Below are 25843 nucleotides of genomic sequence, written 5' to 3' on the forward strand. Positions count from 1 at the left end.
GAAGAATGAATGACATACAGCTGCAGTAATGTCAGCAGAACCAAAGCTTTGCCCAGGGCCTGAGCTCTGACCGCGGGCTCCCTGCTGCGCTGGGTGGCAGTGGGAGGGTTTGTGATGGAGAGGGTGGATTTGGGAGATCCCTGAGCTGCAGGGAGTGAATTTGAGACTGTTCCCAGTGGCCCATGTCCTCCTGATGCCATCATCCCACAAGGCTGATTTCTGTTCCTTCCTTCTACACGAACCCTCCCTTAAAATAGGGGAGGGCAAATGCAGCCCCCAAACCAGCTATTCTGCATGGAGGACCCTCTTCCAGGAGTGAGGTTTGGGGGCAGTGAGGGAGCCAGACCCCATTTTCACTGAGCCTGACTAGGAGCCAGGTGGCTGTAGGCAGGAGTGCCCCAGGTGTGCAAAGATGGAAGGAGTGATGAAGGTGGAGGGAGCCTGGTGTTCCCTTGGGCACCCTGGCCAAGCGCTGCCAAGTGACCTGAGGCAAAGCACGTACATTTCTTCAGGGAGGTTTGGATTTGGCTGCCTTAGGGCTTAGAGATCCCTTGTTAGCTACTGTGGGCCAGATTGAAAGAGCGGCTGAGCGTCCCCAGCTCCTGGTGTCATCTGAAAGTGGGGGTCCTGCCCAACCCATGAGCCTCCCAGTGGATGAAGTGGAGCCTCCCAAAATGGAGGCGGTCCAAACCTCAGGTGCACACATTGATACACTGCTTTTAACCCACTTCCTCTGCTCTTCCAGTCGATAGCGTGGGGCAGACACAAGCCCATTTCCAGGGGTCTGTGGGACCTGCGGAGGACCCTGGAGGACAAGGCCTGAAGTCCCTATGGGTGTCCACGTCACTGCAGTCAGCCATCTCCATGTGTTTCTGCCACAGAGCAATGGCTTTTGCTTGCTAAGACATCTCTACCTTGAGAAGACATGCTTGGCTTTGCTGCAGGCTCCTCCTGGCTTGCGACGCTGTAGGATGACAAGGAGGAGGGTCTCCCTGACCTTTCTCCTGAGCTGGTGGGGCTCTCTCCCAGGCAGTCCCTAGCAGGGGAAACACTTGCACAGGGGGTTTATCTCCTCCCATGGCCAGCCCTGAGTATCTGGAGCTCAGTCAGAGCCCTTCCAGGTGAGTGGCAGCTGGCAGAGCCGTGCCGGTTGCCCAGGCAGATATGATGGGGGGTGAGGGTAGATGGGTTGTACTGGTGCTTTACATGGAGCAGCCTGCTGTCACCTTGCTGGCCACCCGGCACTGGGGCTGGCCCTCAGTGTGTGGTGTGGGGTTGTTTGGCATGGCTACTTAGAGGAGGTTTATAAGTGAGATGTGTAAGGCGGCGTGGGCGGGGAGGGGAAGAAAGCTATCCGGAGGCTGCTGCCAGCTGGATCTTGACTCTCTGAAGCAATCAGCACCTCACTGTCATTGAGGCAGGGACAATGCTCAGACAAGCCCCTCTCCTTCCCTCTGGTGCCCACCCTTTGCTGGCAGGGGACAAGGGTCATGGAGGGGAAGCTGTAGCTGTCGAGGATGGGGTGCACTCCCAGGGAATCAGGTGTCTCGAATATGTGGTCGATGTCGGAGAAGCTCACCAGAGCCTGGGTGGAGTCATAGGAGCTTTTCTCCATGTCATCGACCCCACAGGACTGGGGGTAGCTCCCCTTGTCCTGGCTCTTCTGCCTCAGCAGGCGGAGGTCATCTCTGAAGTGGGGGTTGAAGAGCAGGTAGAGCAAGGGGTTCAGGCAGGCGGGCAGGGGCAGGACCACAAGGAGGACGGATTTGATGACCTCTGGAGTGATGAGGAAGAGGTTGAGTGTGGAGGAGAAAGTGAGGAAGGCCACTGGGCAGTAGAGGAGGCAGTTGGTGAAGATCAGCCAGGCCACATGCTTGACCATGGCACAGTCCCAGACAGCGCTGAACTCCCCTTTCAGCAGGTTGCAGTAGAGTCGGATGTAGGTGCCCGTGATAGTCAGGAAGCAGAGCATGTTTGTCATCACCAAGGCCACAGTGAAGCCCAGGGTGGCAGCTTTCCCATCCGGAATGGGGTACGGGAGACAGAGAGGGGATGCTCCATATTCCCCAATGGAGAAGAGAGGCAGAACGGCAGCCACAGAGGACAGCAACAGGCAGCAAAAGACAGCAGCCTTGACCTTGCCTAAGGAGGGTGACTTTCTGTAGCTCCGCACACAGGAGACTGAAATGCTGCACTGCACGGCAGCCAATGTCAGCAGAAAGATGGCAGCCTCAGAGGCAAACACTGACAGGAACCCCGTCACCCTGCAGCCTGCGCCGGTCTCCCATCTTGCACCGTATTTGGCAAACTGGCCGTAGGTCAGGGCGTCGACGAGAGCCAGCATACTGCAGTAAATGCCAGTCAGCATGTTGGCTCCAGCTATGGAGCCGATGATGAACTTAACTGGAGAGAGGTAGCTGGGAGAGGCAAAGACAGCCAGAATGACCAGCCCATTGCAGAGCACCGAGACCAGAACGATGACCCAGACTCCCAGGCGGATGATCCAGCTCTCAAACAAGTGATCGCAAGGCTTGAAGGGACCTTGAAGAAAACAAAACCCAAAGTTAAACCCTCTATTCTATACCGCTTTGCTCTAGCGGTGCTGCTTGGAGCAGCGGCCAGGTCCCAGCCCTCTCCTGACCCCACCAGCCCCTGGCCTATTGAATGCTGAGGGCTGGAAAGGAGCATACAACATTGTCTGCCCTCTTCTGCAGCAGGATGGCAGCAGTGCTGCCTCTTGGCTCTGTCCCAGCTCCCCTGTGCTCCTGTCCCCACACTGGGGTGCCTCTGGCACGCCGACCGGGGCCCCCTCTCAGATCTTGTCCAGGGCAGAAACGAGATGCAGGGAGAGGTCATATGCAAAATGAGAAATGGCAAACTTATCAGAGCTCCTAAAATATAAAAAAAGCATTGCCACTCCATGACCGTATGCATGGCAAAGTCTTTTTGCTCTCATGTCCCACCTGCCCTATACTGTTCAATGGGGCAGAGTCTGAGCTCCAGGTGGGCCTTTGTCCAAAGGAACTCATGACAATAATGCCCCACATTTCTGTGGGACTCCAGACCCACTAACATTCCTGGTGTCAGCCTGGCATTTGGGCCACTGTGCCATTAGCTGCTCCTTCTCACATACCCCCTGGGATCTTGGAGTTAGTGGTGTGGAGACATGTGAGAGATGGCAGGATGCTGCATCCAGCTCTGACATTGCAAGCCTCTGCCCTTACACTCAAGACCTTGGCTAAGTGGTGTCTTATTGTTTCTGCATGAATGACCTCTGCACGGAGGGGCTGGCCAAGATGAGATGAAGTGTTAGAGCAGGAAGGAGGGACAGAGAGGGAGGATGCTGGGGTGGCAGGGAAGGGAGAGAGGGACCTGGGCAAGGAGAACGTGGGAGGATGTCAGGAGAAAGAATGGTGGAGGATGGACATGGGGAGAAGGGAGAGTGAGAAGGGAAAGTCATGGAGGGGTAAAAAGGGGACTGGTGGTGGATGCTGTTTGCCAAAGGAAAAAGAAGAGAGTGGGGAGAGACAGTGCAATGAGAGAGAGTTGCCTCTGGGAGGGATTCAGATGTTACAGTGAGGGGCTCAGGGAGGGAGCTCAGCAAAACCAGAAAGAGGACAGGCCAAGTTTTAGGTGGTAGAGAGCAAAAGAAATTAGAGGAAACTGAGAAATCTTGTTCAGCTCAAAGGGAGTGGAGGTCTTTGGCTGGCTTTCCTCAGAGAGCCAGCACCTCTGTACCCAAGCAGCAGGGCATGCCCTCTGCTAAAATCTTGTTCCTTCTTGTCTCTTTTGCAGCAAACTCAGTGGGAAAAGTGGTGAAAACTCCATCCCTGCCAGTGTCCCACAGCTGCCTGGATGGAGCCAGGCCTCTCCAGCCTCCAGCTGTGCTTGTGTAGGACACCACTGAGCTGTGAACGGGGACAAAATCAGAAAGCAGCTTCCTTGTGTCCCAGCCAGTCTGCGCCCACTGGCATGTTTTTCATGGAAGTAAAGAGAAAGTGGCTGGGTGCAGTCCAGCACTTGTCTTCTCTCCCTTTCTCAGGAAACAGAGTAAAGTACCCCTGCAGTTTGCAGTGCTGCAAGTATGATCGGGAGATCAAGGACAAGGACTTGTCATGCAATATTCTGGGCTGGCTGGGACAAAGCAAAGTCTAGGTCTTGCAAGGGAACAGGAATTTCTTGAAAGCCAGAGTCTGACTGTGGGCAGGTTGGTGGATGGAGGAGCTGGTGATACCTGGGACTCCGGGTCAGGGATACCGTAATCTTGTCCTCTCCTCATAGGAGGGCAGCTACATCTGAGTGGGAGAATGAAGCTCCTCACTTGTCACTAGTTTGGCCAAAGCCCAATCATTCAGGCTTCTGATCTGCACGTCTGTGAGACGCTGCAGGAAGGGTCGTGGGATCCTGGGGATTTAGAGAAGCTCAAAGGATCCCAGTTGTGTTCAAAGGTTTCCCTGGCTGCTCACCGGGACTTGGTGTGCACTGAATAGTGGGGTGCAGCTTTGATTCCTCAAGGTCCAGCTGGGGGTCATCTGCATCTAGGTCATCTGGGAAGAAAACAATGAGAAATGATGCTCAGAGAAGCACAAGCAGGGCCATTGGGGCTAGCTGGGCCAGAAGCTTTTCTCACTGCTTGTCCTCAACACAGACCTTCCCAGCCAGTTCCCAGCCCACAAGTTCAAAGTAGCTGCTGGTGTCCAGTTTGTCCCCTGCAGTCACTGCTGTAGAGGAAGAAGGTCTTGTAAACATTGGTGGGTTGCAATGTGGCCAACCCCTCTGTTCTTAGGTTACTCCCAACATTTGAAGCGTAAGAGCCCCAGATCCCAGAGTTGTGTGACTGCGGATCCCTCCTCCCAGCATGCCTTATTAAAAATAAAGAAATACTGTAGCCTATGTGGTTACAGAAAACAAAGCCTTCAAATGCATCTTCTAAATGGAAGCTTTCTGGGCAGGCCTTGTCCAATGTTAGTTCATCAACAAGGACTTTGGAGCTTTGTTCAAAGAGAGTCGTTAGCCTCTACTTGCAGCACAGATTCTTCATCAGCAACCACCACCACCACCACCAAACGGCTCAGAAGCAAGAAGACAAGAGAACCCAACATTTATTGCTTTATTTTATGTCCTATGATTTCTTGGGACTATGGTGCCTTGTTTTTAACCCTGGAGGTTCCCAGTCCTAGATTTGCTTAAAGGCAGACTGATTGCCCATCCCTGCAGGCTTTGGATCCAAGGGGTTTATGCAACCAGACTGTACGCCCTCGGAGCCCAGCCTGCTAGGCCAGCATCTCCATCACTCTGGGAGCTGCACCCTGAGCCAGGCCTGGGGTCTCTGAGGGTCAGGCAGAGATCCCCTGGCTGAAGGAGAAGCTGCTGGAAGAGAAGGGGGCTGAGACCTCAGCTGTGTTTTCGATGGCCTGGTCATCACCAAGGAGAATGGCATCCTCTTAATCTAATCCAAGACATGCTTTTCTGTTTTGTCCTCGTTCCTCTTCTCAAACTACCACTAATTCACAGCGCTGGGACACAGTGAGGACAGATGCTGTCCTGCTGCACCATCCCCACCCATGGCACCAGCACGGCCTTCTGTTCCCAGTGGAGATCTCCAGAGGGTGTTCTGCAGGCGGGAGGAAAGGGAAAGGACGTGTTTTGTGCTTGCTGCAGCCCGATAGCCAGGGAGCTGGATTTGTGGCTGTGGGATGAACTCTCCCTTGGATGATATGGATGGATGGTGGTGCCCAGGTGTGCAGCTGGCAGCTCAGACACTGGCCAGGAAGGCGAGTTTCCACAGTGATGCAGATGTGGCTAACCTAAGTGGGATTTAGTTGCCTAATCTGCTTAGAAATGGTGCCTCTCATGAGGTCTGCTCCCTGCCTATGTTTGAAAATACAGCTGGGATTATCTGATGACAAATAACATGCTATCTTTAGTGCCTTCTGACAAGCATTGTGGCTTTCTCAGCTTCAGTGAGCTTTGGAAAAAAAATGCCATTTTTAAAATCTGTCTGTGTAAGAGTTGAAATATTACTGCTGCTTTGGAGTCTGGCAAGAAAACACTCACAGTGGGATGGAAAAATATTTCCTCCTTGTATTTTATAGTCTTATAAATCTCCAGTGTCTTTTCCATCCACAGCGCGGAGGCTGTGATGTGCAGTCATACTCAAATCAATGCACAGACTTGCACTTTCTGTGCCGCCCTGCCACCCAACCCATGGTAATGTTAAAGTGTAATCTGCCCCATCCCTTTTCTCTTCAAAGGACCAGAATTCACAGTGGCTGGTTTTAAGCATAGGTGAAGGCAGCGATCTTTTGTTTTGCCTGGACTACTGAGCTAGATGTGAATTGCAAAGCAATCCTTGGCCAGCACAGTAGGATTCAAAGCAGAAAATGTACTTCTCTCTGCTAGAATCAGTACTTCTCCCAGCCAGGGAACTGTAGAGAAAACAAAATGGCTGTTGTGTTCTAGCAAGGCAGACTGCATTGTTTTTGAAGTAGCCTTATTTATTTGAATTTTGCTAAAGCATCTCCACTTTCTGAGGCCTTATGGAAAAAACCCACTTTGCTAATAGTGCCCTTTCCATAGAAAATGGTTCCCAGTCGGCTGTATGAACACTGAAGTGGGAGGAAGAGGAGGAGAATTGCTGGAGAAGGGGTAGAACAAAAAACATTGGGCTGGATTCTTCTTCCCCTTTTGTATCTTCTGCCTTAGCCAGGGCAGTCCCCATGCCCATTTGCAGATAATTGCTCTCTCCCTCAGAGTTAGGGCATGGGTGGCTGCAAGGGACAAGGGATCTGGGCAGGTGCTTTCTGGGAGACTTGAATAGCCTTCTTGAATAGCTTCCTGACAGAAGCAGGAAAAGTGCAGCTCTAAGGACCCTCCAGGGTTTCCTAGATGGTTGCAAAAGTTAATTAGTCAGCTTTACAAGCTAATGGAGGTGCTGGATTGGGTAAAGCAGTGTCCTATTGTCAGGGATAACCATACAAGTGTGTCCTCTTCTTGCTTTCTATAGCTTTGTTCCATTATTGCAAACATATGCTTGTAAGTAAATACATCCCTTTCTATCCTCAAACCAGTGGTCCCCAAGAGGAGTGCTGGGACTGTGATGGAAGTGCCCCGTGGCAATGGTAGTACTTGCACTTTGCCTGTCCTCCCTCTGCAGCCAGTTTCGGGAGGGTGGCAGGAGCGAGCTGCAGGGGAGTGTTGGGTGGATGTCCTGTGTGACAAGCCCCCGAGCCATCTTTGGGCTGCTGCCCAGGCTTGGGGCAGGGGGTATCTGCTAAACACAGCCAATTATAATCCAAAGAGGCATATCCCAAACACCAAAAATGTTGGAAACAGGACCTTAAATATCTGTCATGACAAGGTGACAGTGATGAGACATCCACTAACCACACTCCTTTGGGCCTTGGATGGCTGTTACTCGGATGTGAGTGGACACGCTTCAGTGGTGTCTGGGGGGTTCCTGGGCATCTGGGGCCCTAGGAGAACGGGAGAGAGCTGAGCTGGCCCCGGGGTCCGTGGCACCACGTGCACTCTGTGGCTGGAGTCAGACGGTCCCTTGGGTGCTGGGCTCGCCTGAGGGATGGGTGCTGGATGCCGGAGCGGGACACACTGCGGGAGGCAGCATTGCCTGGCTGCTGGAGCAGGGCTGTGCCACCGGGGACCCATTTCTCGCCCCTACACGGCTGCCTGGGACAAGTCGCCTTTCACCACCCAGCTGTGAGGTTCTGCGGACTTGTTTGTAAAGGGCTCCTCAGACCCTTGCTGGAAGCACTATGCGAGGCTGAGAGGACATGGCTATCTGGAAGTGTGCCCCATCCCTCTCACAAGTTCTCCCACAGCATCCGAGTGCCCTGATGAGCCTGTCTGTACACTGCAGGGACAGAGCCCCGAGTTATTTTCTCTTAATGAGACCACTTTATCTCTTGCGTGGAAGGAATGTTTGGGAGATTTTTCCTCTTTAATGAGGAAGTGTTACAAGATTCATATAACACAGCTAAATACCACTGGTGGCCATCAGAAAGGAAGCAACAATTAATTAAATGAAATACCAATATCACAAAACCCTCACCGTCAAGAGTAAATCATGCATTGCCGAATGGTAAGGAGAGTCATCTGCAAAAGCTGCACATAGTAAGGAAGGACGTTCTTGTGCATTTCACATTTGCACCTCTGTGGTTTGATATTTCAAGACAAACCCAGTGCTTTAACATCTGAAAATGTGAACCTTTATGAGCTGCTAATAGTCTCATCTGATCTTAGAATCAGTCAGCATTCCCCTCTGCTCCTAATATCTCATGAACACACGTATAATCCGTGAGGCTGAGACTGGCTTGGAAGCCTGGGAGCTTGTGCTAGGTATTGGTCTGCTGACAGGGCCAGGAGAAAGTATCGTTTGAGACATCAAATGCTTTAGTGCCCAGCAAGAGCAGGTCTGTAAGCAGTACTATGGGCCCTGGCCACAAACCAGGTCTTTTCACAGATGCTGTAATTTGCTGGGCAAACACCCCAACTATATGCACAAGTATGGGCTGCATTAATGATGGAAAAACTGACCCAGCTGAGAAGAAATTCCTGCAGCAATGACCGTAAGATACGGCTCCTCTGTACTGTCTGCCCAGTGTAACCACCAAGTCTACCATGCTTCCAGGAGCCACATCACGCTGGTAGGAATCACACTTGCTAGTCTCTGGCTGGACTTTTTACATAGCTAAAGCTTATTCTTACTCTGTGAAGGATCAGGGCAGGGCAGATGGCAGGAGCAGAGACACAGGGCTCGTGACTCACTCGCTGGCTGTGTCATAACCTGTCTGGGTCATCCTGCCTCCCATCACTGTTGTAACACAGAGAATCCAACTGGTAGGGGTCAATATCTGTCTCCAGATCTAGTCCTGCCTGTTTAGGATGCAGGAGGAGATTCTGCAGAGTCCCTGGTTATGACTGGGTGCATGGTGCTCCTGGGAGCAGGTGAGCCAAGTGCTCCCCAGGGACTCAACCCTCTCCCCATCTCCTTCGGGCACACAGCACGTTGTGGTTTTGCCTACAGGGTGTTTCAGACCTCGGAAGTGCATGTGGCCTCTGTATTTACAGAAACATATAAACAAATGCATCATCCAAACTGTGTCCTGAAATGCTATTTCCACTCTCCCACAGTTGCAGAGGAAGCAAAGGGGCTCATGCTTTTCACATTATTCTGAGATTCCCTTGCAAAGGGGTCACACCAGCTTTCCGCCTGGAGCTGCTGTTGTGCTGTGAGTCTTGGTGCAGGAGGTGTGCTTTGCACACTCCTCTGCTGGCCTCGTGCAACATATTTCATGCAGAAATACATTTTGGAGCACAGAATAAATTGACTCTTGAACAGAAAGCGCTGCTCATCTTTAACTGTGGAGCCACTTCTGCCCTGCATAGGCTAGCCCCTGTGCTGAGCTTATCATATTCCCCAAACGTGTCTTTTTTTTCATACTTAACCCTGACCTTTGCTGTAGCATGAGGGTATGTGCACAAAAGTAGCACAGCCACAGGTCTCTTTGCCTCCGGCCAGCTGCACATTCCAGTTCTTTGATTAATCCTAGGGTCCACCCTCTGTATGTTGTGGCAACAAAGACTGATGTCATGCCAAAGGCTCCGTACTGCCCAGAAGTCTAATGACCAAGCCCAGAAGCTTCCCATGTAACCTCAGCTACCTTTCAGTGGCTTGGGTAGCCTCCCTCTATAGTCAGCAAGGCCAAATTAGCAAACGTGTCCATGCTGTTGAGGACTGCCAGATCTTTCTGTTAGATTGTGAAGGTTTGGATGAGCCAGATCAGCTCTTTCTCCAATGCAGTGACACTAATTGAAGATCATTCACAGCAACTGGCCACCAGAGCTGAAGAAAGATCAGTCTGCCTTCCCTGAGACAGGTGTAACTCCATGGCTGGCAGTGGGACCCCTCCTGCAAATGCAGGATCACATCCTAGCTCGCAGCATGGCCCTGCCCATGGATTGATCACCATTCAGCCCAGTTTACTTACAGTGATTATCAGCATGACCTGGAAACAATTCCATGGTCCTCTTGTGGGGATCCTCCTCCTCAGGGCTCATGTCTTCTGCCTCCCATTGGTTGGACAGCTTGAAGAAGCTGCTGCAGCTTCCATAGGCACAGCACTGGTAGGCGTAAGGTACCTCGAGAACTCTGCAAAGGGGGAAAGCAGAACTTTCAGGTGTGTCACCTCCATGACCTGATTCTCCATTGCTTTGCACTTTTTACTTATTTTCCATGTGACAAAAGCCAGTCTATCAGGTGATGGTTGCATTGGAGCAGGACTTTGCCCTGGTGAAGGACTCCATGTAGGACAGAGTGTTGACCCAAGTCACCCCACGGTGTCTCTGCACTGCCCCACTCTTGCTGCTTAAGACACTGTCTGTCAATAGGATGTTGTCAAACACCAGGTTTGGAAACTGCACTAAAGTTCCTGGATAATTCCTAAAAACCTTTCTGCAGTTCTCCCTAGACTGAATTAGCCTCTCTTTCCCATGCCCTCTGGCAATATGCCATGTGCATGTGGAGTCTTCATTTTTTACCCCAAGGCCATTTTTTGCTGGGCATCCTTTCTTTTGTTCAAGGTAAGAAGCTTTCCAAGAGCTTGAGCAAGTGCAAGGTCCCCCTTGCTTGTTGCTGAAGGTCAGAGAGGCACCTCCAAACTCCAGTTCCATGAGCGTGGCTCACCCCTGCCAGCTCAGGCAAGGAAATCTCAGGTCTCCCAACTGTAGCAAGTTATTTTAATATGTCTGATTTCTCCTTGAAAGTAGAATTGTTAGTTGTTAATTATAGCATGTATTACAAGGTTAATTAAACAGCAGCTGAACATCATCTGGATGAAATACCAGGCTATCAGTTAGCAGCTGCATTTTCTTCAAAGACAGCAAATCCCTGCTTCTTTGCTGGAAGTCAGGAAGATTGCTGATGAAGGCAAAGGAACCTCAGGTTTTCCAGACAATTAAGGTCTTCTGACAAGATCAGTAAATATGGTGAAACTCTATATTCTAAAAATATGCTTTTGTTTTAAGTTCCCAAACATTTCTGGCTGAGCCCCGGGAGGCTATGGAAACTGTATACAAGCTTGCTTCCTGTTATAAGCTCCAAATTAAATCCTATTATTGAAAGGTGGTAGGGAACTGTTCTTAGATGATTCTCTAGACATACACCCCAAGAATAAGACTACTTAATGGCAGTACCCCAAAATTTAGGAAATGTTAATGGGTCCGTTGCCTGGCGTGGTTCAATGAACCACTCCTGCAGACTCAGTCTCTCTGGTACAAATCCAAACCAGCTCCACAGATGTCAATGGAATTAGTTTAGAGGAGGAATGCCCCTGGAAGTGCTAAACTTGACCTGCTCTGCACAAGGGACTACCATCTTGGGTGTGGAAAGCCCTCTAGAAGCTTCTGGGATCCCCTGCTGTTTGGAAACCAGTCATGCAGCAGCCCTGCTATGATGAGTCAAAAAAGTCAGAAGAGAGCAGGCACCACTGCTGAGGCAGACTGAAGTGAAAGCTCCACATTTTTCATTGGACCTGAGCTATTAAGCCCAATGTTGGTGCAGTGGCCTGTGACCCCAGCAGTGGGTGTCTAAATTTGAGAAGCTCCAGCCTTGAGATCCTGTACTGGATGAGTGGGAGCATCAGCTCATGCATCCTTGGCTCCAAGGGAACTATCTGGGAGACCCAAGCAAAAGATGGCTTCACCTGGGGGGAATTTGAGTCATCTGAACCATAGGCCCCTCAGCCTGAGGGCAGGTGCCACGCTGGAGACCCACCACTAAGGGAGGGTCAGGAGAGCCAGAGCCTGCAGTGCGGCACTGCGGTCTGAGCCTTTTGCAGCCTCGTCTTGCTCAGTTTGACCCCTTCAGGCTCCTCATTAATCCATAGCAGACAAGACATGGCCACACAAACAGAGTTTACTGAAGGAAAGCTGGATGTCATTAGCTAGGACTGGCTTCTGGGAATGTTTTCCACTGAGAGGAGCCCTGAGCTGGGCCTGCTCCATGCTTTCCACTTGTGTGTGTGTTTGGGGTGGGGGTGGTGGGCCCGGGAGTGCATCACCGCTCTCCCGTGGAAGACTTTAAAAGCCTGCTGTTAGCAGCAGATGAAGCTTCCTCAACCTATTGGCCTGAAAGGATGGAGGAAAGCATGAGATAAACAAGGAAAGCAGGAGGCTGATTGCTATAAGCAAATACAGGCTGTGCTAAGCGCCAGAAGTGAAAGAGCCAACATCACCAGTACCTCATTTTGGGGAAGCTTTCCTTGGTGAAGGGCTCGGAGAGAGCCGGGTTGCCTTGGAGCTTAAGATGGGTCAGTCCACCCAAACCATCCAGAGGCAGTGTGACCAGCCGGTTATCAGTCAAGTCCCTGATGAAGGGAAAGCAGAGAGGAGACCACAGTCAGGGTTTTGCTGCTAGTGGTGTCTATTTCAGCCAAGCAGAGGCTTGGAGAGCCATGCTGCCTGCCTTAATTGCTCCCTCAAATGTGATGCTGAAATGGGGCTGAGTGCTGCATGGGGACCAGGATCCTCTGGAGATAAATGGTTTGATACTGCAGTCCCTGGGGGAAATGAGGGGCAGGGGTTAATGCCCACGCTTAAAGCTCTCCATGGTATCTACCTCCCTGTGCACATATCTGCCCCATGCAACTCTTACCCCACCACTTTCCCCATAATAGGGCAGGTATGATTGCAGCTCCCAGCTCATAAAATATCCAAGAGTCTTAGTGAGGGGGCTGAGGACTGGGGACCCCTCCAGAGCCAGCAAAGATGGTCTGCAATGACTCTTGCTGAAATGGGCTGTCATGCTGATCTTTCATAAAGGTATCAAAGGCAGGTATAAAAGCATCAGGAAGTGGAGGTACTGGCTTAAGTATTCAGGGTGAAAACATCTTGAAGACGGCCCCTTCTGCACTCTCCTCATCCCTCTAATATTGATAGGAAACCTTGGGATTTGGTCTGCCCATGTCAGCACTGAGACATGCACCTCAGCACTGCACCTTTCTGATATCTAGATGCCAGGTGCACCCGTAGCTTGGGGAGTCAGTCTGAGGTCCTCAGACACCTGCTGCCCATGGCCCACTGTGAAAGAAATATCATTGCAACTTACAGCTTGGTGAGCGAGTGCAGGGTCACAAAGGCTTCAGGGTGAATAAACTGGATGTAATTCCAGCTCAGGTCTCTGCAAGGCAAGGACATGCCAGTAAGAGGGGTGCAGAGCAGGACAGTGAAGCTGCTGACACCGGCCTGGTCAAGGGGTTCGATGCGAGCAAATGTGGGATCTGTAGTCCCTTGGTCGGCAGCAAGTTCTGTCTCATTGCAGCTCCCTGGAGACAAATACATTTGGGTCTATATATGGGTGGTTTCTAACAGAGGGCACAAGAGTTTGCCTTGCAGGAGCTCCTCTACTGAGACCAATGGGAAAGGTTCCTTTTTGGGTTCATTTCTGTAAATTTGGAGCTTTAATGCTAACATGCTAAACCTCAGAGCCTTAGACAGGTTATGCCTTAGTGCCAGAGCATCCCTGATGTGGTCACACTTCTGGGTACCCAGGCAAGGGCAAATAGGGTCAGAAGCTGTGTGGAAGGCGAACCAAGGTCATCTTAGAGTGTCTCCTGTCATGTACAGTTGGCTTGGTTTTGGGGAGGATTCCCTGAGGCTCCTCAGTAAGCTCTGCTTCCATCTGAGCTAGAGGGCTCATCTCCCTCTGTCATCAGCAGAAAGGAACCTGCATATCAAGAAGCATTTCTTCTCCGAAGGCTGACTACACGAGCAATCTCCTACATATGTCTACATCTCTCCAGCCAGGGGTGCCTGCCCAGATGTGTGTGTCTCACTGCAGAGGGCTAAAGTTGGGTGAGTTGAATCCTTCCCACAGGGACCCAGAAGATACTGCAAGGCAAATGCTAGAGCTTACACGCTCAGCTGTACATTTGTGTGACTACAGTGTGGCAGCAGCATGCTCATATTTGCATGCTTGTCTGTCGTGTTATATGTAATACGTGAGTGTTCCTGTGCAGTTATAAATATGCTGTACATGACACTCATGGGATCTCTAGGAATGCTGGCCTATTAAATGACACTCAAATTGCTGCACCATGGGAAAAAGCTTTTATGTGATTCAGTTCACTTCCTAACCGAACAGTAAATAAAGAACATCAGCACTTGGAGGGCTCTTCCCACATGTCACAGGGAGAATCATGCCCTGTGGAGCCTTACTAGCTTCTCAAAGGTGCCGAGCACTTAAGTGGGCTGTCTACTGCAAGGTAGACTGTGTGTATGATATGTGCATGCTTGTGTGCACTTAATACATCTAACATATGCTTTTGAGTTGTGGGGAGCCAGTCCCAAATCAAATGGGATGTTCTGCATGGATGTTCCAGGAGTGCATGGCCCAGGACTAGCGTGTGTAAGAAAAGGGGTGCTAGAGCTCATGCACACCGTGGTAAATCCCTGCCACCAGTCCACGTCTGCATGGGCTTTTAGGAGGCAGGTATCTGTAATGTGTGCTGTGCAACATATGAGTTGCAGCGTGTGGTTAGAGCATGTGTTGTGGAGTGTCTGCACGCCTGGCAGGTAATGAGATTATTTACAGGGGGTGTCTGCATGCAGAAGGGAAGCCAGGGAGAAAGTTTGTGCCCTGTTCTTTTGTAAGGGGAAGTGGAAGAGGGACTGGACAGCAAAGCCCCCCAGCAGAGGCAGAGGGAGTGGGGTTGGGAAACTCCGCATCAGCCTGGCTGGGTGCTCACAGTTCCCCTTCCCCCAGCAAAAAGCCTAGTCATTCCCCCTGCCACACAAGACTTACATGGAGCGCAGGGCCATCAGCTGCACAAAGGTGTCTGCTCTGATTTCATGGATCCTGTTGTGCTGGAGACCACTGAAAAAACACAATCTGGTTTGAGAAAATAGGTGAAGGCAGCGTTCATACTTTGTAGGGATCTTTATCCCATGGCAGCAGATGCAAACTGACACAGTGGAAGTTGTCATTCGAGCTTGGAAGACCTACTCTTATTTCAAGGATGAACAACGAAAGAACTCAAAGCCATTCTCTCCTATGGGCAGCTCCAGGGCTCAGACAGCCTCTCCTTTTGATGCCATCATGGCACAGTAAAGTGCCATTGATGTGCGGTGGTTAAAGGTGCCCCATTATCTCCAAAGCCACACTGATTTCCCACTCTACTCCACCTTTAGCCTGCAAATGCTTTGTCTAGAGCAAAAGAGGAGAGCTTGGATCTGGTAAGTCAGCAAACAGCTCTGTGTGACCCTTCAGGAAGGACTATACAGTGCTGCCCTTCGCCTTGGTGATGACGAAGGGTGTTTGACGGCTGAAGGCATCTCAACTTTTCATGAAGGTGTATCCTGATGTCTTGCTGAACCCCCCATCCACATCCTGTATGTGTATTTTCATGAAGTGCCTCAGCCCCTGCACACCTGCCTTCCAGCAGCCTCCTGCACTCCCCAGGGTAGGGGAGGGAGCAGGGTAAAGCTGACACGGTATTTGCTGACTGACCTGTACACTCTCCATGCCCCTTGAGAGACATCCAGAATGGATCCAAGCATCCACTTTGTGGGAAACATTCACAGTTTTCCAGTTTTATTTTCCCTAGTGTGGAACAATGGTGAATATTTTAAAAAATTCCTGCAAAATGCCTGTCATGAATTCCTAGACCTGGAGAAGTCGTCTCCTTGACATGTGACCTTCTGCAAGGGGAGACAGCCACTGCCTAGTGCTCTACCTACAACAACTCCGCAGGGCGTTTGTTGGGTAGCTAACTTGCCTTTAGACTCAGAAATGATCTTGACTCATCTCACACAAGGACCTGCACATGATGGCTGTAATGTCTCAGCTGGTATTTGGCCATACGTTCATGTTTCAGAGACAGGGGCTTGAGGCTCTCATATCTGCTCTACTGCTGGTTTCTCAATGCCCCATGTAACCAAGAAGGCATTGCTCCTACTTCTAGCTAAGATTTCAAGTGAGGGCCATGGGAAGCTCTGTGCACAAATTTGGGGGTCTCAGTGCGTGGGAGAGGTGGAGCTTGGGAAGAAGAGGTATTGGAGCAAGCTAGTGAAAAATAATTCAAGGCTGTTTAGCTGAGAGGGACTACCTGTGTATTGCAGGTAAAAACCTGCACATTGGCAGTTACAGCAGAACGACTGGCACACCTAAGTTGTTTGCATGCCAGGCTGTACCACCATGCACCACCAGACTTGTTTCCAACATATTTCCCAGCAGGAGGTGGGGGTGGGGTTTACAGGATGCTAACTTTGGGCTTACGGGACCAAATACTAATTTTGTAAGAAAATGTTAATTTAAGACACAGTCAGTCTGACTTAAGTAGTCTGAAAGAGGGGTTTACTGTGCATTTATATTAATGTTAAGTCTGAATTTGGTGTATTATAAAATATTGTAAGAAGAAACTTAGGCACAATGCGTGAAACTATAGGTTTGGAATTCTGAAAGTTTGTCCTTTTTTTGATGTCTTTTCTACTTTTTCAAATGTTTTCCTGGGGGTACTGTAGGTAAAAATACATCCAGCTCTAATTCTGTCCTCAGAGCTCCCGAAGAGGCAGCAAGGGCTATGTAACTCTTGTTTTCATGTGATTTTACTCAGTGTCCTAATGTCTGGTTTTGCTAAGGCTGGATGAACTGGTCTGGCCATCCAGGCTGGGGTGCTGCAGAGAGCAGGGACGACCTCTCCAGTGTATTTTTGTGGGGATGCTGCTCCCAGACATCTATTCTTCCAGGTTCCAGAATTCTATAAAAAATCATGGAGTCTTTTTTTTTTTTTTTTCCAAAAAGGCCATGGACTTCTGTTAGATTTGAAGTGTAGGGCCACATCTCCAGACACTTTGAACTGAACATGAATAACTCTGTCTCAGAGCAACAGAGGTGCCTCCCAAGGCCCAGAGGAGACCAATTCAAGTGCTACACTTGAGGAAAGCATCTATCTTCTCTACGGAGGGGCTAGCCTGAAGCAGTGTGGTAAGAGCTGCTTTGTGCCCATGTCATGGGACGCCTCCTTGAAGCAGAAGACATTTATGGTATAGATAAACCCCATTCTTGATTAGCTCATACTGGGACTTGAGTTAGTGAAGTAAAATTCAGTGCTGTCACATCCTACTTCTGTTTGCTGTGGCTGGGACCTGTGAAAAGACCTGCATGAATTAATCCTATGAACAGGGGATGTATTTTTATCCTGTATTTGCACAGGGACAAAGAGTGGAGCTCTGGTCCATTTACAGTCCAAATAGTGAGTTATAACACTCAGCTTTCCCAGTGCTTGGTGAAGGCTGAGTTTTTTATGTGGGAACTGCCTTCCTCCCCGAAACAGCCCTTTTCCCCCAGAGCATGGTGCAAGCGAGGGCATCTCTTTACTCACAGCTCCTCCAGCCGCTGACACCGGTGGAAACTGGGCAGATCTTCGATTTGGTTGTGTGACAGTTCTCTGCAGGAGAAGGAACAGTACAGTAACGTTAGGACATCAAAAGCGAGTGCCCCTGGGCCCTCCCTTGGAAAGCAGATATTGCTGGAGAGGGGGATGACCCGACTTCCATTTTGCACAGCTGCAGAAAGCAGTAACCCCGGGCAGGGGGGTTCTCCACTCTGCACACACCTGATGCTTGCTCTGAGTGTCTTTGTGCAAGGCAAGGATTGCTCAGTGGTTTACCTAATCATCCAGCCCCAGCCCAGCTCCCTCCAGCAGAAGCTGCGGACTGACAGAGCTGCTTCTACAGCTGGAGTGGGCTTTTCCTCCCCAGCCCCAAGTCAGCTGTGAAATGCATCTGTGCCAGCTTCTGCTGTGCACAGCCTTGCTTTTCTCTGGGCAAAGCGGAGAGGTGTTTGTGCCAGAGCTCCCATCCTGCTGTTGTGGATGGGGGAGCTCACAAAAGCTGCAGATGTGCTTGCAGAGCCTGGGGAGGTTTTGGCCAGCAGAGCAGCCAGCTGCCTTGCCTCCTCCCTGGCACAGCAAACCCAACTGCCCATCGCCTGCTCTCCATTCAGCCTTTCCTGGCTTCTCCCCAGGGTTGGGGAAGGGGTTGTGGCACTGGCAGGGATTTGGTACAGGGTGTTACAGGCTGTGAAAACCTCTGGTCCCCGTTCTTTCCAGTGCTGTCACTTGAAAGCAATTCCCAGGAAGCTCCTGTTCCCGCTGCTTCATGGCCTGGTGTCATGTCAGCGTCCAGGGTAGAGTGACTTGGTAGTCAGAGGAAAACCTATCCTGGCACAGCTTAATGTGAATTTATTAGAACTGAAATGGGCTGGGTAAGGAGTAAACCTTAAAATCAGCTCTTTCCCCCACCAGCAGAGGCTGGATTTGTGGTTGTTCAAGGGAAATTTGCCCCAGGGTAAAGTTTTGTATGTGGCCTCTCCACTGACTTTCCAAATTCAGTTTCCATCTTTCTGCCAGTAAGTTGCTGCTAAAACATTTCAATTATTTATTTTTTTGCCAAGCCCCTCTGCACCAGTTTTCCATGGTGGGGAGGAGGAGGGAGGGAAAAGCAAGCAAAAGTTTTGTGCTTGGCTCTGGAGGCTGTCACCCAGTATGGAGAAAGAGCTATAGAACTTTTCCCTGGTCCCTGTGTCAATGCACTGGGCTTGACAGGGCGGTGGCTTAGCTAGACAGTGACGGAGGGAGAAGGCAGACCCATTTCTGGTTCCTCCGGAGCGAGGGTAACCAGATGCAGCCCAGTATCTACCAGCAGAGCAGCCTCAGTCACTGATGCTGTGTTGTGGACACACCGGGATGAAGGTACTGGAGGCATCAAGGGACTTTTTAGCTCTACTCAGGGAATTTTCATCTATTTCTGCTTGAGAGGAAAGACAAATCTGTGCCCTGCGCAGAAGCTCTGGACAAAAGCAGCAGGACGATGTCAGGTTGACGCCAAGCTCAAGCTCGGCAAGGCTGCCCTGCGTGGGTGTGCTGGGCTCAGTGCCCATGCACAGACCGGCGTCGCAGCACAGCCGCAAGCCTCACACCCCTGTCGTGGCTCTTACAGCCCCCGTGCAAGATTTCTGCAGAAAATCTGCATCGTGGCGTGAGCAGTAGGAGGCCAGAAATGTGGTGTTAACTGTATCATCTGTGTTCAGATGTGTCACATTCGTAATGTCAACCTGACGAACTGCCAAGGGGCTGGCAAAGTGGGGGAAAGCAGCAAGAACACCCACTAGCTCTGCGGGGACAGAAGGCCAACGCATTTCAAAGGCAAGAGAGATGTAAACATGCACAAACATTGGCCCAGATATTCTCCTCCAAACTCTGAAAGCAATACAATTAATGTCAATAAAATTAACTGGGAAAGAGGAACAAGGAACAGGAACAAGGTGGGGTGTCGCAATAAAACTCTCCCACAAGGAGGGGGCAGGCATGAAGAACAGGCTCTGCTGCGCAGGTTTATAGTCTGATAACTTGCAAACATAAACAGAGCGCTTGGGACCCTACAGCCTAGGCCATTCCAGAGGCTACACTTTTGTGGCAAGATGTCCATTGAATCGGTCCAGATGTCTAAAGATGAGAGATCTTCCCTACAGGGACAGCTGGAGCCAAAATGCTGCGATCTGCTAAGTTACAAATTGTGTTCTTTTATTTTTATGTTTTTCTCTTGTTTCCAATTTCTGTGATCAAGAATTCACTCCTGTTGCTTTCCTGGAACAAACTTGTTTTCATTTTCAGCTTGCTTGTATAAAGACTGATGAGAGGCAAGCCTCCTGCTTGCCCTAAGGCCGCAAACTTGTGTAAATCTGGCTCATGACTCATTTCCTGAGGATGTCTTTGACTGCAGACAAAGTTGGGGATCTCAGGAACGAGGGGTGTGATTCCTGAGAGAATGCAGGAGTCTTTCTGAGATGCTGATTTCATCATGTACCAAGTCAAAGAAAAAAGCACATCTCCCCCCCTCAGCATCATTCAGTGCCTTGCCAAGCAGGTAGAGCCAAAGCAACTTAGAGACTTTGAGCAAAACCCTGATCTGCCATTGCTGCACCATGTGAGGGGCTGTGGCCATGTGGCCTTGCAGGTCTCCATCAGGTCAGGCCTGTCCCCTCCCGGGATGTGAACAGGATCATTCCTCCAGATGATGGCACTTGCTGGAGCTCCAGCTGCAGCAAGCCAACATTGGGGCAGAGCGTTGTGTGAGTGTGATTTACCCCTGGCTTTTGTGCTGTGTATAACTAGGAGCTCTGAAATGCTGCTGGCATTCTTACCCACCGCCCTTTGCACCCTCTCTACCCTCTTTGCATGGGACAGACAGATCCCACTGGTGCAGAGCAAGGAGGAGGCAAATGTGGATGTGCCCTATTGCTTGCAGCCCTGAGTCCACAGCATCACGCTGGGATGAAGCAAGCAAGTTCAAGAACTTGAGCAGAGCTCAAGGTAGTGCCTAAGGAGGTGGTGTTTTCTGCATGGAAAAGATAACGGGAACAAGAACCACAGGATGATCTTCCATAGCAGGTCCCCTCCCTGAGCTAGACAAGAAGAAAGCCTGGTTTCTGATGGCACTTTTCTAAAGACCAGGCAGGACAGAGAAATGTGTTACTCACAGGACTCGGAGGCTGGGCAGCTGCTGGCACATCCCTCTGGGGAGTAAATGAATGCCTGCCCGGGTCAAGGTCCTAGAGGAGTGGAGAAGAGAGAAGAAATGGTGTTACTGAGAGCCAGCACACACTCTGTGACCCACAGGCCCAGCTACTGGTCTCAGATGGTGGCAGGAGAGACAATATCAATGGGATAACAAAATACCTGGAGAGAAACAAAAACTGACTTGGAAACGGGCATTGCTGTGGGACTTGGTAAAGGTGAATGTGCCTATAAGAAATTCTGGGACGCTGCTGAGTACTGAATTCACTGCTGCCCTTGGCCATGTCGAGGGCGGGTGGCAGTTGCCCTCCGTGGCATGCTCTGCCATCCGGTTCCCCATTGTCCAGACTGGTGATCTGCCTGGAGCCACGACTGCCTCAGAAACCTGTGTATGCAGAACGGATGGTGTGTCCCTGGGTCCCTGAGGCAAGGCATGGCCAGGTCACACTCCTGGGCTGGGGTCAGCTGTGCTCCCAGCTGTGCTCCCAGCTGTAAATGACTATTGGGCACAGCGTGTGGACCAGCGCCCTAGAGAGGAACCATGGGTGGCCAGAGACAACACGTCCTCCAAGCTCCTGCTCTCTTGGGTCTGGTGGTGTGAGGATGGGACCAGACCAGTTCCAGGAGCCCCCAGCCTGGGTGGCAGATGTTTCCTGCACTGCACTGCACTGCCAGTGCTGTCCCAGGACGCGCAGAGACACTGCGTCTCAGCAGACCACGCTGAAGCACTGCACCCAAAGGCTTGTTCCTTCACAGACGCAGAAGGGAAGGAAGAAAAAAAATCAAAAAAAGATTGGAGCACATTCAACAGTACCGAGAGAGCAACTCACGGAGAGGAAAGCTGCTTTCAGGAGCCACAGGGGTGAAACGAAGCAGAGAGGTGAGTGACCAGGGAGAGGCAGAGCTGAAGACAACCAACTGCACAGCACTGTGAAAGTTGTCCTCACTGAAACAGCCTGGACCGCCTTGAAGGAGGAAGAGCACAAATAGCAGGGTAAAAGGGAGAGAGTTGCCACTCACAAAACTTCTAGGCTGGTGGTGCCTTTAAGGTCTGGGAATTCTCTGATGTCCGTTGCACCATTGAGCGACCTGCAGAGAAATGAGGGTGAAGTGAGGTGGACAGAGGACCCAGAAGCAGGTGAGCTGCCCAAGGTCCCAGACCCATCTGCCATGGTGGCAAATCTGCTTCCTCACACCCAAATGTGGTGATCAGAGGCCCAGATCCAAAGGTGCCCCGCTCATCGTGTGCCACTGCCAGCTGGGTGGTGGAGCAGATGTGTCACGCAGCACAGATACAGTGAGCCAGAGTGGGGCATTTCTATGCAAGGAGGCTTGGCAAGCTCAGACCCTCCCCCAACCACTGACATTCTTGGCATGATCTCTGCCCAAATTAAATAAAAAACCCCAAACAATTACCATGGGGAATGTAAGCAGGGCATCCCACCCAAGCCTCCCAGAGCCAATGCATTTGGAGCTAAAGAATGCATGGGTATTTGAAGGATTTATTTTATTTGCCTGAGTGTGTGTTCCTGCAGTGAGAGACTGGGTGAGGCTTATAAATAGAGATTTTGAGATTGCCTCTGCCTCAATATTTAGTGCTGTGCCACAACAGGTTAGCTGAAAAGCCAGCCAGTCCAGGCCAGCCAATGTGGAGCAGCTGTTCTGGTCCAGATGGTGCCCACCACATGGCGGTGGCCCTGGAGCAGACTTAGGGCCATACATGTGAAGGAAGCACTGTCACCACTGGCTGCCCAGTAAGATTATTTGTGCCATGGTGTCAGTGTTATGGGACATGTGTTCCTCTGCTTCTCCATCTTGTGGAGGAAGGCAGATGCCTTCAGTGGCCTTGTGTTTGGGCAACTACACAACAGTTGCTTAAGCAGCATCAGCAAACGTAGTGGCACTTGTGCGTGTGGTCTTTGCTGGTGCTGATGCAGCTGTGGAGACTAGAAGACTCCAGTGCCTGTCAGCTAGTGGGGAGGAGGAATGAATTGCTCCCTCAAAAATGCCCTTCTCAAAATTATTCTTCCTCAACAGAAAACATCTTGGCTCACTGCCTTTGGGGCTGGCCAGAAGAGTGGCCTCATGGTCTTCTATTGGCACAAGGGCTCTAGAAAAGAGGAAGGGACAAGGCTACTAAGGTGGCCAGCTCGCAGGGCTTGGAGCTTGGATGTTCTTGGTGAACTTACAGAGTGTGGAGCTTTGGCAAGTACTGGAAAGCAGACTGTCCAACAAACTGGATGGGATTGTCATAAAAATGGCTGCAAAGGAAATGAGTAACTGGTCAGATTCTGCTGCGCATGAAAAGAAGATGCTATTACAGGTCAAGAGCCTTGGAGCAACTAGTAGTAAGCTATGTAGGAGGTGCTGGCTATCCTGTGAGGAACCCTTGTTTTCCAGATAACCCCAGGCTCTCCCACTAGCCTGTTTTGGCTGGACATTGGTACAACTGACGTCTCCTGCTGCTCTGAAAGGGCCTGTTAGGGTCCTGCTGAATGCTGAACCAGGCAGGCTAGAAAGATGCAAGGCCCTCCTTCAACCCTGCTATAGTGCTGTAACCCTGCTGGGAAACACCTTGCACTTGATGACACCTCCTCTGATCTTACCCATCCACAGCACCAGCATCTTTCCTACTTGTCATAGTCAGTGGAGAGAAGCAAACTCTTCTAGGATCCAGCTAGCTTTATGAGAGTTGAATCACCTCCTAAAACAAGCACTTTCCCCCCACCAACTGTGAAAGAATTTAGATGGGCAGATCCGATGGAGACATGAGTATTCTGGATGTGTCCCACCCCCACGTCACTCCAAGGATGGTGCCCAAGGAAGATGGGGATGAGGCTGGTTTGTTTTGACTGGAGCAGTGACTGTTTTCACCCAGTGTCACCATGGCCTTCCAGATGTTGGTATTTCTATAACTTAAGTCCTAGACTGGCCAAGTAGAGCTTTTGTCACTTGCCATGATTTTCAATATCTGTGGTTCAGGGAAGAACTGTCCGAAAATCTCTACCTGTGTCTCGGTCTGAGGGGAAATGAGCTGACAACTGGGTGTATTTATCTGCAGAACTTTGTGCCCATGGGTCTGGGGTAGACACACAATGATCTGGTGTCCCAGCTCCCCAGTGCATATAGCTACTGCTGTAGCTGGCTAGCAGCTTGTCTAAACACAAGGAATAAACACAGGCAGATGTCAACCAGGGCTTAGAAAATCCTGTTATGCACAGCAAGATTTCCATGCAGATCACCTATATATTGTTCCTTCATTGTTATCAGCCTGTACTGCAGCAAAGTTCAGCTGTGGGGAAAGGAGAACCCATGGCAAAAAACCTGAGGCGTAGCTGAGAAGGAGCTAATTTCAGCTTGCGTTGGCCCATATACAACAAATGTCAAATTGGGGTCATGCTGACAACTGTCAGAAATCCCAACCAAAGACATCAGGAAATGCCCCTTTCTGGGGCATATAAGGATTTAGGAAACATTGTTTAATTTTCTTACATTGTTTGGAGGAGGGGATTCCCAACAAATGCGTTCTCTGGAATAGCTTTGATGTTGTTGTTATGAAAACCGCTGTTGGGAGAAATAAATATCTTGATATTAATGGATGAGAAAGGCTTGGAGACACCTTCTTTCCTCAAAACTTTTAAAGGCAGAGAGCCTTCAAAACACATAAAATTGGAAGTGTAGGCTCTGTTCCAGCTGTAGCATCATGTCAGCAAGTGAACAAGGTCTGTCCTTTGGCAGGACAAAGCCCTCATTCTGCTGCATTTACTCTGTGTATAGCTTGGTGTTCCATATGTCACTCCACTGAACCCACCAAGAGTACGAGGACTTAAGGTTTAAGACTTTACACATCAGGAAACAGGAGCAAACAAACCACACTTATTTTATACCCTCCAGGAATTACAGTTTTTATGGATGGTCTCCGTTACAGCTCCACAGTTGTTAACCAGAGTGCAGCCTACCATGAATTATTGGCCCATGTGACTTTAAAGTATTTGTAGATCTAGCTGTGATATTTTTGGTTAACCTTGAGAAAATTGCTATCAGCAAACTTTTGCAGCAGAAGAGAGGTCTGCAGCCACAGTCTTGACCTCCTGTATATCAAAGGCAGCCACAGGATCCTGTGTCCAGGACCAAGACCAGGCTCTGGATGATGCCCAGGTGGTTTAATTCCAGAGGAGTCTGGGTGAGTGATTAGTTGGATGGCTGTTTGAAATTTGCCTCTTATTTAGTGATGGGCATTTCAAAAGCCATCTCAAAGTGGATTAAGGATCTTGTTCTCATTTTGAATGTCGGAGTAATGATGATATCTGGTCTGATCTGAGAAATCTCCTTGACAAGAAATTCTTCCAGTAAAAGAAAAAAGTAGTGTCAGATTTTTACTCCAAGCCTCCCAGAAGCACCAAAGCAGCTGCTTTTGTCCCACCCCAGCCTGTCACCAGTGTGACACAGTCTTAGAGTCCACAGGAACTGTGGATCCACATCAACTCGACTTGACCCCATCTTGGGGCTTCTACCTTCATGAGTGTTAAGTGGGATGGTTTCCCATTTTTAGCGTCTCCCAGGCTGACCGGTTAGAGGAGAGAGAGCTAGCCACTAAAATGGTCATAAACTTTTGTAATTCCCTATTATAAATTTGTTCTAAGGGAGACCAAACAGTTTCTGCACATCAGAGGAGGGGCACAGGGCCTGCAGAAGCCATGGTCTCACAATAACACAGATAACTCCATGGTTGCGGTCCCAAGCTGGGAAATGGATATTAGAAGTAGCTGGAGATCAGATGGACTTGGAGTTCATCAGATGCCACATGAGAATGAAGAGCTGCAGGAAGAACCCGCTCCAAGCCTGATGGGAGATCTCCCACTTCCCTCCACCAGCTGAGAGGTGATTAGACCTGACGGAAATCGAGGGGATAAACTGCTTTTATGTGCATGGTAGAGAGGGCTGGGAAAGATAAAAGAAAGGTTTGGACCGCGTGGTCTCCCTGAGTCAGAGCACATGCGATGCTCTCCATCGGGGAATGCTTTTGAAAAGGAATAAATAGAAAATCTCACAGCTCCTGCAGTCGGCCCAGCGTCCTGATAGCCCCAGGGAATTCCAGCAGCTCATTGTAGTTTAGATCCCTGAAAGACAGAGAAGGGAAAAACATTCATTAACATGGCCGTAGGAACTCAACCAAGTGTATGTGTGCTTTGAAGGCATGGAAACTTGGTTGTTAAGCATGGGAGACAGGTTTTTCCTACCGTGCTGATCCA

General features: G+C 50.2%; 1 protein-coding gene across 1 annotated transcript; it reads right to left on the reverse strand.

Moving 5' to 3' along the window:
* Positions 1-1303: 1303 nt before the first annotated feature.
* LGR6 (leucine-rich repeat containing G protein-coupled receptor 6) lies at positions 1304-25737 on the reverse strand. The gene is made up of 12 exons (XM_009575177.1): positions 25643-25737; positions 24084-24155; positions 22781-22852; positions 21612-21680; positions 20555-20626; positions 17397-17462; positions 14819-14890; positions 13124-13195; positions 12258-12383; positions 10008-10168; positions 4467-4547; positions 1304-2541 (listed from the first exon to the last, which is right to left on the reverse strand). The coding sequence occupies exons 1-12, from the start codon at positions 25735-25737 to the stop codon at positions 1304-1306; spliced, it is 2196 nt and encodes a 731-aa protein (XP_009573472.1).
* Between the last annotated feature and the right edge of the window lie 106 nt (positions 25738-25843).

The sequence above is a fragment of the Fulmarus glacialis genome, unplaced genomic scaffold, assembly GCF_000690835.1.
Source record: "Fulmarus glacialis isolate BGI_N327 unplaced genomic scaffold, ASM69083v1 scaffold11753, whole genome shotgun sequence".
NCBI lineage: Eukaryota > Metazoa > Chordata > Aves > Procellariiformes > Procellariidae > Fulmarus > Fulmarus glacialis.